The sequence below is a fragment of the Theropithecus gelada genome, chromosome 5 (genome assembly GCF_003255815.1).
Source record: "Theropithecus gelada isolate Dixy chromosome 5, Tgel_1.0, whole genome shotgun sequence".
NCBI lineage: Eukaryota > Metazoa > Chordata > Mammalia > Primates > Cercopithecidae > Theropithecus > Theropithecus gelada.
In genome coordinates, this window is record NC_037672.1 from 107197974 (window position 1) to 107213239 (window position 15266).

Here is a 15266-nt window from a genome sequence, read left to right on the forward strand (position 1 = left end):
TGTCGCCCAGGCTGGAGTGCAGTGGCGCGATCTCGGCTCACTGCAAGCTCCGCCTCCCGGGTTCACGCCATTCTCCTGCCTCAGCCTCCCGAGTAGCTGGGACTACAGGCGGCCACAACCGCGCCCGGCTAATTTTTTGTATTTTTAGTAGAGACGGGGTTTCACCGTGGTCTCGATCTCCTGACCTTGTGATCCGCCCGCCTCGGCCTCCCAAAGTGCTGGGATTACAGGCGTGAGCCACCGCGCCCGGCCTATTTTATTTTTGAGACGGATTCTCCCTCTGTCGCCCAGGCTGGAGTAGAATGGCGCAATCTCCACTCACGGCAAATTCCACCTCCCAGGTTCAAGCAATTCTTCTGCCTCAGCCTCCTGAGTAGCTGGGATTACAGATGCGCACTATCACACCCAGCTAATTTTTGTATTTTCAGTAGGGATGGGGTTTCACCACATTAGCCAGGCTGGTCTCGAACTCCAGACCTCAAGTGATCCACCCGTCTCAGTCTCCCAAAGTGCTGGGATTACAGGAATGAGCCACCGCGCCCAGCTTTATTTTACTTTTTTATTTTTTTTTATTTATATTTTTGAGATGGAGTTTCACTCTTGTCGCCCAGCCTGGAGTGCAATGATGCAATCTCGGCTCACTGCAACCTCCACCTCCCATGTTCATGTGATTCTCCTGCCCCAGCCTCCTGAGTAGCTGGGATTACAGGCATGCACCACCATGCCCATCTAATTTTGTATTTTTAGTAGAGATGGGATTTCACCATGTTGGCCAGGTGGTCTCAAACTCCTGACCTCAGTTTATCTGCCCACCTCAGCCTCCCAAAGTGCTGGGATTACAGGCATGAGCCACCGCGCCTGGCCCAGATTTATTTTATAAAGAACGGATGCTTGTTTTTAAGCCATCCAGTCTGTAGAACATTGTTATGGCAGCCCTAGGAAACATAAAACATAAAGCTGTAAAACATGTTGGAAAATAAACTATTCGCCATAAGATATTTTAAACAAATTTGTGTTAAAATGAGTGAAAAAATGTTACACAAGATTTGGGGGAGCCTCTCTGAACCTACTGTGGTTCGGAGGCTGCCCGATTAAAAAATAATTAAGTATATTCAGCAGATTCTTAGAAAATGTGAAGGTCTTTGTCATGTTCAGTAGAGGGGCAAAGATAAATCGAGGCTTTGTTAGAAAAGTTATAGTTAAATATGTGTGTGTGTTAGTATAGTTTAGTTAGTATAGTATGTGTATATTTTCTAAAGTGGTAGAAAAATAAATGGAACATACTTTTTCAAGGAAAGTAGTAAAAGGAGAAAAAACTATATAAAACAAAACTAAAAATATGAAGGAAATAAATGTAATAAAAGTCATTGTGAAAAACTTGGTGGAAAATAAGAGAAGACAAAAAACAAGCAGCTACAATCCCACTAACTCCTGACTTTTTATGCCGGTCTGTCTATAGATAGATATGCTCACATTGTCATAGTCAACTAAAAGCTGATTGCTAACATTTTCTAAACATTTACCCACCTCATACGAAACTTCTCATAAACAAAATAATTTAAATAGCTCTATCACATCTTGTCCTATGGATCTAAGAGAATTTACTATTTACCTATGGTTGGTCATTTCCATTTTATATACTATTTCCAACTTCATTTTTCCTCATTAGAAAGGAACACATTCTCATTTTAGAAAATGTGCAAATCACAGGCATGCAAAAAGGAGACAGTAAATCACCAATCATGCTATCATCTAAATTATTAAAGTTAACATTGATGTATACTTTGCAGTTTATTTTCTGTGCATTGTATGCAGTTTTTCACCATTACATCTAAATGGCTTCTGAACACCTTTACACATAAATCTTTGTTTGCATTTTTATTTCTTTAGGATAAATTGTGGAATGATATAAAGTATGAATAGCTTTAGGATCCTGATAATGTTTTATCAAACTTGTTTGGGGAATTTTTTTTCATGTTGTTTTTCTCAACATAATCCCAGGTTAGAAGTAGTCTGAACCCAAACAAGCAAATCTTTATAAGGTTTGGAATCAAACAATAATACACACTTCGGCATTCCTGGAGCAACAAGCCTCCCTCTTGATACTCACTCCCGCACATGTCTAACTTCGCTGGGATGGTCCCCAGGTACCTCAAACTCAGCATTTTTTTTAACTGAGCTCTTTCTTATTCCTCTGTAGACCCGATTCTCTCCTTTATTCTTTTTCTTGATAAACTGGTTCCATTACCAGTCACTAGAACTGGAAGGCTAAGAGTTGTCCTAAATTAATATTCCTTAAAATCAACTGGTAGAGGTTGTACCAGTAGTTACAACTGAACTGTCACTAAGACCCACTGGTTGTACTTCATACAGACCTCTCAGATTCATCCTATCCTCTCCCTTCCATCACCACTGCCCTACTTCAGATTCTTACCATTTTCCCTAGATTATCTTAACAGTTTCCTAACTGGCTTCCCCCACCAACTCATTCCAGATCTAAATCTATTCCTATCTTCTAAAATCAAGTAAAGTCAAACTACTTCTAGATGTAAAGACCTCTATCGCAAAGAGAAACATTAAAAAAGAAAAAACAAAACAAAAAACAAAAAGAACTTCCCACGAGTTGATTCATATCCTCTTCTCCAGCCTCACCTTATCATCTGCAGCACCACCCACCTCCCAACCCTCTATTTCAGACATTCTGAACCCATCACAGTTTCTTGAAAGTGGCATGCTGTTGCATGCTTCCTTGCTTTTACACTTTCTCTACTCACTGCATAGAGAGCCCTACTCAGTGTACCCACTGTGCATGCTCTTACCGCTATCATCTTCCCACCATAAAATCTGTAGACTCGATCTGTACCTATCATCTCTCCCTTTCCTCCTGCAGTACAGTGGTCTTCCTCCCCAAAGGCCAGTCCCCCCGCTCAGATGCTTTCCATCTTGTGTCCCTCAGGCTTTCTCAAACACACAGATGTTTTTCCTTTACTCCTTCAGTTGTCACTCTCTCACTACCTCCCATGCTATACAAGTACATACATCAGCATGCAAATATACTCTGATGTCTCTCAGCTTGTCCCAAACCCTCCAATAACAACATAGCCTTCCAGCTACTGCCCTATTCATGTGCTCCCCTTAGCTGAACTTTTCCGTTTATCTAGAGTAGCTGTCTTCTCATAATCACTTCCCACTCGCTCTTCAGCATACCACCACCTGGTTTCTGTCTCCAGCCCCTCAGCTTTCTAGCTCAGACCTTTCCTGAGGTCCAGAGTAGAATATCCAGATACTTGACTAACATCTACCCTTACGTAATCACAGACATGGGAAACTAAATTGATCTAGAACAAAACTCTTGATTTTCCCATGAAACGGCTTCCTCTGGTCCCCTCTTCCCCATGCAGTAACTGACTCACCATCTCCATAGTTGCTGAAGTCATACCCAGGAGTTGTTCTTGACTCCACTAAGCTATCGGTTTTACCTGCATACTTTTATCTGCTTCTCTCCATTTTTATTGTTAGTGCTCTGGGCCAGGTCACCATCATCTATTGTGCCAACTTCTAAACTGGTTTCCACCCTTGCCCTCTAGGCTGCCCTTTTTAAAGCAGCAAAAGTGATTTTAAAATGTAAATAGAATCACTCCATTCTTCTACTTAAAACCTTTCAATGAATCCTTATTACACTTTAACAAAATAAAAGCTTGTGGCCAATGAGATGCTGCATGACTTAGACACTACTTCTCATACCAGTCTCATCTCATCTCCCCTCTCTTCTTACTTACCTTACTCTGGTCCTACTGGTCCTCCCTCAATTCCTAAAACATGACAAGTTTCTTAGACCTCAGGGACACAGCACATGGTGTTCTGTCCGGAATGTTCTCTCCCTCTCTGTATATCTAAGTGTTTTACATGTGGTATCTTATTTAATCCTCTCAGCAACTATGAGTCAAACACTACTGTTTCTCATATTTTTTCATTAAAATGTATTTATGTATCAATTTATAAAAAAAAACACAAAACCTTGGCATTGATAGAAGAAGTAACTATAGAACAAGAGCTGGCAAATAACAGCATGTGGGGCAAAGCGAGCACCCCTCCCCACTGTTTTTTAATAGACCATTTTTTACAGCAGTTTTAATTTCATAGCAAAACCACGCAGAAAGCTCTTAAGAGTTTCCATATACTGTCTGTCTACCTCCACTTCCTTAACCTCTGGTGTTATCAATATTTTGCACCAGAGTGGTACATTTATTACAACCTATAAACCTTCACTGGTACGCCATTATCCCCCAAAGTCCATAGTTCACATTAGGATTCACTCTTGGTGTTGTACATTCTACGGAGTTGGACAAATATATAGTGACGTGTCTACATTATAGTGTCATACAAGAGAGTTTCACTGCCCTAAAAATCCTCTGTGCTCTATTCATCCCTGTGTTTCCCATAACCCCTGGCAACCACCAATCCTTTCACTGTCTCCACAGTTCTGCCTTCTGCAAAATGTCATGTAGTCGGAATCACACAGTCTGATTCTTTTCAGATTGGCTTCTTTCACTTAGTAATATGCATTTAAGGTTCCTCCGTGACTTTTCATGGCTTGATAACTCATTTCGTTTTAGTGCTGAATAATATTCCATTATTTAGATGTACCATTGTTTATTTATTCATTCGCCTACTAAGAAGAACATATTGCCTGCTTCCAAGTTTTGGCAATTATAAACAAAGCCATTATAAACATTCATGTGCAGTTTATTTACTATATTTTAATTGCTAGAATACTGAAATGCAGGGACCACATAGAGATTAAGTAATCTAAGGTCACACCGATAATAAGTGACCACAGTCTAGTATTAATAGTTAGGAGCCCCCACCCTTTTAAATGTGCCACTGAACCATCACCTTATGGTAAAAGGGATGTAGAACTGCACCTGGCCCACATAATTGTGTGTCCGCACCTGTTGGGACAGCGTAAGGAAGAGGTGTTGGGCAGATGGAAATAGTAGCTGTTAAAACCAGCTTCACACTATTGAAAACCATGTAAAACAAGGCTTCCAGGCATAAGGGATCTGAACTAGAGGAAAAAGTACTAGGTATTTCCATTACAAACAGATCTTAAGAAACTGCATTCACATAATGATGTTGAAAAAGTTTATTAATTATAAATAATGTATTTTTAAGGCAATATACCCAAATATTTCCATCTTTTTTCTAACAGACCACAGTAGGACAGGAAAATTAGTCTAACATCTTTTCTCTGGGTTGTAGTCCTTCATTATCTGCTTTCAAAACCAGTGTCCTGTCAAAAGGAATGGAAGGAAGGAGAGAGAGAAAGAGGAAAATACTTGTATACAAGAATATAATTTCAGACGTCCTGCTGAGATTAGTTGTGAAGGGATGACTGACTTAAATGCGTAGTTCTTAGAAGGAATGTAAATGCAGCCTAGCTGAGAGGGAGCTGGTTGAGAAGTTACAGTAGGTGGAAGTTATTGTTGGCTACTAGCCAAATATTGTGTGTATTACTTCTGTTTCTGTTCTGTATTAGCCAAATGCCATTCGTATCCTGTTTCTGTTCTGTTTCAGTCATGTTGTGGATTAACTACTCTTCTTGGACTATCCAAACCAGAAGAAAAAATTTATTTTCACAGTGATGATTCATGTAGTACCTGAGACCGAAATATTAATTAAGATAACTGCCTAGTCTGTGCTACAAAATGCAGTTTTTGTTAGGGAGATACATAGATCTAGAGGCAAGTAAGAGTTCATCAAAGGAGAGCTCCTATATAGCAGTTTGATTTTTTTTTTTTTTTTTTTTTTTTTAAAAAAGAAACAAAAAAAAAAAAAAAAAAATCATTGAAGCTTGAAGCTCAGTGTGAGGTTCTACAAAAGATCATGATGCACCACAGGATGTAGAACTAATGAACCCAAAGACAAGCTTCAAAGCAAAACAACTATGTAGCTGAGGAGTGTACAAAGCAGCCTAACCCCAAAAGCACCATTTTTCTTGCCTCACACAAGAATTTCTTGTTTCTGTGGAGTGCAAAAGTACTCTATATTAAGTGACACAGAAAACAACATTTAAAATGATGGAGTTTCTATTCATTTTATTCATTTTACATTTCTATTCATTTTACATGTGGTATCTTATTCAATCTTCTCACACTGATAATAAGTGACACATATGCATATATTTTATGCATATATTTTACCAATTTCCTTGTTCAGAATTTCTCATGCATTCTTATTCCTTGTTCCTGTTACATTTTGTTCACTACAGTTTATAGTAGTGCCTTCAATGAAAGCCTATGAGTAGTTAAACTCCAGTCTGTGTTATAAATCCAACAACTTCTGTCCTTCTGAGAGTTTAATCTGTTTACATTTATTGTGATTTCAGACAAATGTGGATATCTGTGTACCACCTTACTCTGTGCATTCTGTTCATTCTGATTTTCCTTTGCTCATTTTCTTTCTCCTTTCTTGTCTTCTCATAATTTGGCTAAATTTTTTTTATACTCTTTTATCTCTATTGGTTTGGAAGTACACACTTTGTTTCTCTCTTCATTTAATTTTACATCCTGTGGTGTGTAAGCTTTCTTTGATTTCCTTTTTCCTACAAAATGCTTTCAGTAAATGTGTTTTAGTCTCTCAGTCTCAGTTTTGTTCAAAATGGTAGCTTATCTGGCTATAGAATTCAACGTTGGTTGTTATTTCCTCTCAGAACTTTGAAGATATTCCTTTGCCTCTAATCTCTATTAATTCACCTTATGTAAATTTAATTGTTTTCCTTTGTAGGCAACCTCTTTTTTTTCAGGTGTTGTAAGAATTTTTTGTTTCTGGGGTTCTGCAGTTTCATCACATTGTGTCAGGGACAGAGTTAATTTCATTTTTCCTGCTTTGGACTCATTTATTTATTATGATTTTTTAAAATAAAAATAGAAATACGGTTTCATCTTGTTGCCCAGGCTAGTCTTGAACCCCTGGGCTCAAGTAATCTTCCCACCTCAGCCTTCCAAAGTGTTGTGATTACACACATGAGCCACTGTGTCCCGCTAGGACTCATACTTCTTAAATCTAAGGATTCATCCTGAGAATCCTTAGATTTGAGAAGCCAGGGGCCTGATTTGGGGAATCTGAACCCAGGTGTGGTATAGAGGGGCAGCCCAGCTAACTGGATTAAATGAAAAAGCAACAGATTTGGTTCATACCATTTGTTTGTTCAAAACCATTAAATCCCCCTTGATACAAAATGGTAGGCTTCCCAAGATGGGTTTGAGGTGAGGTGTAAACTAAAATGAAGACCTGAGTTTTGGTGAGTCATTCTTGAAATTGAGCTCTGCATGTGTGATGGGTTTGTGTAAGATTCTCAGAATTTTAATAATAACCCTCTAAAAAGGGTTGTTGCAGGGTATGGCAGTTTCTCTTTTAAGCTTTACTAACATGTCTGAGGATTGTCAATATTCTTGGGGTTTCTAAATAAAAACTTGTACAGGAGTTTCTTTGCTTTAAAAAAATTTTTTATTTTCAATTTCCCAAGTAACCATAGTTTCCTACTGGCATGCAAAAAAGGTTTAATATTTGACCCTTTGTTATTAATCACTTATCTCTGTACATGGTAATTTTGATGTTTTTCTAAACCTATTGTTTTTGAATTATTAATTTTTTTACTCTGGCCTACCAGTCTCTCAGAATTGTATGATTTTGAAACAGTCTCAAACATACAGAAAGTTGTGGCCACAGTAGGAAGACTATTTTGTTTGTGAACTATTTGAGAATACATTGCGAATCTGATGCCAGTTTCCCTGAAACATAAGAACATTCTCCAACTTAACAACAAACAACCATCAAAATCAGAAAATTAATGTTAATACATTACCACCATCTAATTTTTAGACCTCATTAAAATCTTGCCAATTTTTCCAATAATGTTCTTTATTGGCAGAAGTTCAGAATCACAGTTTAATTTAGTTGTCATGTCTCCTCCACTCTGGATCAGTACAACATTCTTTGACATTCATGATTTGACTCTTTTAAAGATTACAGTTATTTTGTAGAATGCCTCTGGGTTTGTCTGGTATTTCCTTGTGATTTGCTTTGGATTATATAGCATCTTTGTTGGAAATATATCAAAAATGTCCCATGTATTCTCATTGCATGATTTCAACTTGCCCCATTACTGACAATATTACTTTTGATCATTTAAGATGGTATCTGCCAGGCTTCTTCCCTTTGAAGTTATTATTTTTCCTTTGGATTGATGCTTTTGTGCGAAGGCATTCTCATTCCTTATTAAACTTTAAATTTATTCACTTAATTATGTCAGAATACACTCATGGTTTCCTATCTTCTTCAATGGATTATAATTTATTACTATCATTATTTAATGCTAAAAATTGTTCCAGATTTGACCATAGGGATGCCCTTCGACCTGCCTTCTGGGTTTTTTTGATAAGTCTCCCATCATCCATTGAGTACTTCCTTGCTTTCTAGTACGGCGAGATGCTCTAGGTTCATTTTGTCCTTATCCATGCCCAGCCCTAGAATTAGCCATTTCTCCAAGGAGCCTTGGTTCCTCTTAGGTAAGCATAGTATTTGGTGCCAAGATCTAGATGCTAGATGTTTATTATTAGGAGTGTCACTGCTCATAGGCTCTCTCAGAAAGAGAGAATATATGTATACATATATATGTCAGTATAAAAACATAAATATGTAAAATTTACATTTCTATACTTATATACACACGTACATTAAACATCTGCATCTTTTAAAATTTTTATATTTAATTTTATTTAATTATATTTCTTTATAATTTTACATATTAAAAACCATGAATTCACACCAGTACTTCCAGCTCCAATCTAACACTACAGGGTTTATTCTAGTCCCTTTCCATAATTGTAGTTCCATGCTTGGAAAGGATAAATCTGGCTTCCATTATTCTTTTTTTTTTTTTTTTTTTTTTTTTGAGACGGAGTCTCGCTGTGCTCCCAGGCTGGAATGCAGTGGCGTGATCTCGGCTCACTGCAAGCTCCGCCTCCCAGGTTCACGCGATTCTCCCGCCTCAGCCTCCCAAGTAGCTGAGACTACAGGCGCCCGCCACCACGCCCGGCTAGTTTTTTGTATTTTTAGTAGAGACGGGGTTTCACCATGTTAGCCAGGATAGTCTCGATCTCCTGACCTCGTGATCCACCCGCCTCGGCCTCCCAAAGTGCTGGGATTACAGGCTTGAGCCACCGCGCCCGGCCCCATTATTCTTGATATATTTTTTTTCTTCTGCATGTGACAGTCTCTCATATCCACTACCACTCCTTCCCCTGCAGAGATGGCTTTCTTACCCCAGTTGGGCTCCAACTTTTTTTTTCAGCCTGTTTCCCATGCAGAGGCCCTTTTCATCCCATTTGGATTATGATACCCACACTAATTGCCCTCCACTGTTGATAAACCCTCCTCACCACCCTTCTGTAGGCCAGAACTTAAAGTTCAAGGTGTTGGCTCAGTTGTTTTCTTCTGAAACCTTCTCCTTGGCTTGTACATGGCTGTTTTGTACATGGTTGTCTTCTCCCTGTGTCCTCACACAGTCTTTCCTCTGGGTGTGCATGTCTGTTCAAATCACCTCTTCTTGTAAAGACACCAGTTATGTCGGATTGGGGCCGACACTAATGATCTCATTTTAACTTAATAACCTCTTTAAAGTATAGTCACATTCTGAGGTACTAGTCTTAATGTAAAAGATGATGTTGTGTTGACATTTATTGCCTATGTTGTGTTTAATACTAAAATATGTATTTGAATGTTTTGTTTCACTTATTGATGAGATTCTTTTAATTTTGAGCATAATGGAGCCTCATTTGGGTCAGTGGCATCTTTATTTTTTGAAACAGTGAACACACTTTTAACCACTGATTTATTATTTTAATAATGTACCCTCAAATCCTGAAAAATTTAAAAATGCAGTTTATAAAAGAATTATTCTTTGCACAATTACTGGCAAACTTATTGTTAATAAACTACTGTAAGGCCGGGCGCGGTGGCTCAAGCCTGTAATCCCAGCACTTTGGGAGGCCGAGGCGGGCGGATCACGAGGTCAGGAGATCGAGACCATCCTGGCTAACATGGTGAAACCCCGTCTCTACTAAAAATACAAAAAACTAGCCGGGCGTGGTGGCGGGCGCCTGTAGTCCCAGCTACTCGGAGGCTGAGGCAGGAGAATGGCCTGAACCTGGGAGGCGGAGCTTGCAGTGAGCCGAGATCGCGCCACTGCACTCCAGCCTGGGTGACACAGCGCGAGACTCCGTCTCAAAAAAAAAAAAAAAAAAAAAAAAAAAAAAAAAAATAAACTACTGTAAGGTGATGCATTAAAAAATCTGGATCAGTATGATACAGCCACCACGTTGTGACTTTGGTACTAATTTCTCTGGTGCAAGTCCTTTTGAGTTCCAAATGCCTATGAACCAATTCCCCAATGCCTATTCTTTCTACTCCCACAATATCTTTGTTCACACGCTGCACCATGATATTATTAGGTCTTCATTAAGCACCAATGCAATTGTGTAAACACAAACACCAGTGCAAGCCCACAAAACACGTTCCATGGTGAGGTGGCCATTTAGATGTTGTAGACTCAGCACTGCTGTCCAATAGAACTTTCTGTGATGATAGAAATATTCTATTCCTGCGCTTTTGCTTTTTAGTGAGATAGTCAGTAGGCATAGGGAGCTTTTGAGCACTTGAAATGTGGCAAAGGTGACTGAGGTTCTGAATGTTTGTGTACATAATTTTTTTGTGGTTGCTGTTTATAGGAGATAGGGTCTCACTATGTCGGCCAGGCTGGTCTTGAACTCCTGAGCTCAAGCAATCCTCCTGCTTCAGCCTCCCAAAGTTCTAGGATTATAGGCAAGAGCCATCGTGTCCCGCCTGTACATAATTTTAACTAATTTAAATAACCACATTTAACAAGTGTCTACCATATTGGACAGCACAGATCTAGAGCAGTGTTTTTCAGACTCTAATGTACATGTGAATCACCTGAGGATCTTGTTAAAATGCAGACTGGAATTCAGTAAGTCTGGTCTGAATCTGTGATTCTGCATTTTTTTTTTTTTTAAGATAGAGTTTTGTTCTTGTTGCCCAAGCTGGAGTGCAATGACGGGATCTTGGCTTACCACATCCTCCGCCTCCCAGGTTCAAGCGATTTTCCTGCCTCAGCCTTGCGAGTAGCTGGGATTACAGGCATGCTCCACCAAGCTCAGCTAATTTTGTATTTTTAGTGGAGATGGGGTTTCTCCATGTTGGTCAGGCTGGTCTCGAACTCCCGACCTCAGGTGATTCGCCTGCCTTGGCCTCCCAAAGTCCTGGAATTACATGCCTGAGCCACCGTGCCCGGCCTGATTCTACATTATTAATTAGCCGCAAGATGCTTCTGGTCTGGGGACCGCATATTGAGAAGCATGTATCTAGACTAGCTACATCCATTTGTTTTAGATTATTACCTGAAAGGAAGTACTGAAAGTAAAAATTCTCACAGAACTCTAGGATTTTCAGGTGACCTCATACCCCAATTTGGGGATCCCTTCCTAGTGTGCTACTGCTATAGCATACACAGTAGCAGGCAGGCATACAGCCAGGAAGGTTCAGGGAGCTTGCCAAGGGCTCACCCTGGGGATGCATGACAAGTTGAGTTTTTCATTGTGCTTTTCATATAGTACTAAAAAGAATCTTATGGTAAAATAAAGACACTTATTTCATCTTTCCCACTCTTTTTATAAAAAAACAAATTAATCTTTCCTTCTTGTAGGTTTTGTATGTGAAGCTGTGTGGAAATGTGAACTACTACCAGTCTCACCATTACAGTACCGTGGTGCCACCTGATGGTAAGCTTTCTTATTTATTTGATTCATATGTTAATTGTTTCCCTTTCTTCCAAATAAAGAGCTGCTAGTTTTGAGCAGAATAGACTTTTCTTACACTATCCCCATCCCACCCCACCCTGATTGGGTTCACTTCCACCTTTTTGTGCTCCCATAATAGAGCTGCTGTCTTTTGTCAAATTCCCACCTCAGCAATCAGAGGAGTTAGAGATGATAAGAAATAGTTGGGTGGGCATGGTGGCCTGTAATCCCAGCACTTTGGGAAGCCAAGGCAGGCACATCCCTTCAACTCAGGAGTTTGGGACCAGCCTGGCCAACAAGGCAAAACCCCATCTCTACAAAAAATACAAAAATTAGCCAGGCGTGGTGGCACATGCCTATAGTCCCAGCTACCCAAGAGGCTGAGGTGGGAAGATTGCTTGAGCCCAGGAGGTAGAGGCTGTGTGAGCCATGATTGTGCTACTCCAGTTTGGGCAACAGAGTGAGAGACCCTGTCTCAAAAAGAAAAAAAAAAAAAGAAATAGTTTCTGTTCTCCAAAAAAGTAGAACTTAAGTGTTTACCTGGGAAGACTTTTTTTCTTTCTCTTTTTCATTTAATCAGGGTCTAGCTCTGTCACTCAGGCCGGAGTGCAGTGGCATGATCTTGGCTCACTGCAACTTCTGCTTCCCAGGCTGAAGCCATCGTCCCAGCTCAGCCTCTTAAGTAACTGCAACTACAGGCGTACACCACCATACCAGACTAATTTTTGTATATTTTATAGAGATGGGGTTTTGCCATGTTGCCCAGACAACTCTCAAACTTCTGGGCTGAGGCAGTCCACTCATCTGAGCCTCCCAAAGTGCTGGGATTACAGGCATGAGGCACCATGCCGGCCACCTGGGAAGACTTTAAGAGATAATAGTGTGGTACATGCTACACTAAAATGTTATAGAATGGTAGGGAATATGTAAACTGTAGTATAATGAAGGCATTATTGGAGCAATACAAATTTTTATAGGACTTCAGAGGTGTGTGAATTTCATGTTTGAGCATTCCTTCTAGAATTCTTGCATTTATGTTTTTTTTTTTAAGTAAATTTTACTCATTTATTTTTTCTTTTTTTCCTTAACAGAAATAACAGTTAATTATAGACATGGCCTTCCCTTGGTAACACTTACCTTGCCATCTAGAAAAGAACGTTGTCAATTTGTAGTCAAACCAATGTTGTCAACAGTTGGTTCATTCCTTCAGGACCTACAAAATGAAGATAAGGGCATCAAAACTGCAGCCATCTTCACAGCAGGTAGATATGTATATAATTTTACAGTTTTGTCCCAGGGTTTCTGTCTCTCCTGAACTCTTGTTTGGTTCTTTACTTTTCTAGAAGGAAGTACATAGTTTAATTCATTAGATAATAAATGGTTGGTCTTTATTCTTTCATTTTTATGCATCAACACTATTTAAAAAACTGTTTTGGCCTGGCGTGGTGGCTCATGCCTGTAATCCCAGCACTTTTGGGAAGCCGAGTCAGGCGGATCACCTGAGGTCAGGAGTTTGAGACCAGGCTAACCAACATGGAGAAACCCTGTCTCTACTAAAAATACAAAATTAGCCACCAGTGGTGGTGCATACCTGTAATCTCAGCTACTTGAGAGGCTGAGGCAGGAGAATCGCTTGAACCCAGGAGGCAGAAGTTGCAATGAGCTGTGATCGCACCACTGCACTCCAGCCTGGGCAGCAAGAGCGAAACTCCATCCCAAGAAAAAAAAAAAAAAATGTTTTAACTTCATTGAATGAAAAATTAACGGAATAAATTTAATATAAATTTCAGTTACTTATTTTATAAACGTAGCCTTAAAGGTTTTTTATGAGAAAATCTTAGTGGCACAGGCATTAGTGTGTAATTCTCAGCAAAATTTGAATAATTAGAAAACAAAGACAGTTTTAATTATTAAAATAAGCCAGTGAATAATTAAAGTACACAAAACATGTATTCACCACTGTTATAAAGCAATTACAGTCTAGTATATTTTTTGGCAGAATTAGTTCTTAGGAAGAATATACATTTTTAAAAAACCCAGAAGTATGTCATCATTTAGACATTTAAACTGTAGAATACAGCTTTTATGTTCTCATAGTCTAAAATGGTCTTAGACCAACTGCTTCTAAATAGAATAAAGAATTATTTACCCTATCCCACTATAGCAGCTGCAAATGTAGATAAATTAATTTGCATTATTTTATTATGATATTAAATACTTAGAATAAAGTTATTTAAGTTCACGATTACCACTGCAGTTTTGAAAGGGAAATAAACATACTTTTTCCCTATCCAAGTTCCAAATTAATTAAAGGATAGATAGAGAAGTTGGAAAATGGAGATTAATTGATTCATTCAACAAATATTTATTGAGCACCTAATATATGTCAGGCACTGTTCTGTATGCGAGAGGTAGTGCAAAGAACAAAAGGCATAAAAACTCCTGCCCTTATGGAACTTATATTTAGGAGGAGAAAAAAACAAGATAAATTATGTATTATGTTAAGTAATAAATGTTATGAAGAAAAATAAAGCAGAGTGTGGAAGATGTGTGTGGGCAGGAGTGGGCTTGATAAGATTACATTTGCACAAAGACCTGGGGGAAATGAGGGAGGAAGTCATGTAGAGGGAGGAGAGCTCTGGGCCGCACGCAGTGGCTCACGCCTGTAATCCCAGCACTTTGGGAGGCCGAGGTGGGTGGATCACCTGAGGTCAGGGGTTTGAAACTAGCCTGGCCAACATAGCAAAACCCCTTCTCTGCTAACAATACAAAAATTAGCCAGGTATTGTGTTGCGTACCTGTAATCCCAGCTACACTCAGGAGGCAGAGGTTGCAGTGGTCCGAGATGGCACCACTGCACTCCAGCCTGGGTAACAGTGAGACTGCATTGAGGTGGAAGCCTACTAGACAGTGGCCGCAAAAGCAGGAGCTGGGAGAAAGGAGGAGTTCTGAGAGGTGGGGAAAGGCAGATCAGGAAAGGCTTATTGTAGGTTGTTGTTAGGACTATAGATTTAGCTGGAAAGGGTGCTGTCTTCCTGCTAAAACCTGGATCAGAGAATAAGGTTTTAGCCCTATGGCACAATGGGCTTCCTAATATTTCATCCTTGAACTAGACAGACATCCCCCTAGGCACAGGAACGCTGGAATGTCCATGGGCGTTTTCCACAGGAGCAGGGCCCACCTCTCTGAGCTTCTAGGGGCAGGCAGATGCAAACCTGGAAGTCAGAAGGGGTTGCACTGAGCAGCGCTTGCCTAGTGGTAAGTGCTCAATTAGTATTGAAGTGAATTAAATGAGAGATAAAACAAGGGTAAAATAGATGTTTACCCTGCTTATTTCTAAAAATAAGGTTAGTAGCTTTGAAACAGCACAAAGAGAATAGAAGTCTT

The 15266-nt window shown here is 39.5% G+C and overlaps 1 protein-coding gene across 1 annotated transcript in view; it reads left to right on the forward strand.

Annotated features, from left to right (window-relative positions):
* The window catches only part of MCUB (mitochondrial calcium uniporter dominant negative beta subunit), a 108162-nt gene that overhangs the window by 71703 nt on the left and 21193 nt on the right, over window positions 1-15266 (forward strand). The window contains exons 2-3 of the mRNA XM_025385309.1: window positions 11786-11861; window positions 12971-13141. Of these exons, the coding sequence (XP_025241094.1) occupies window positions 11786-11861; window positions 12971-13141 (247 nt within the window). The remainder of the gene's footprint in view (window positions 1-11785; window positions 11862-12970; window positions 13142-15266) is intronic.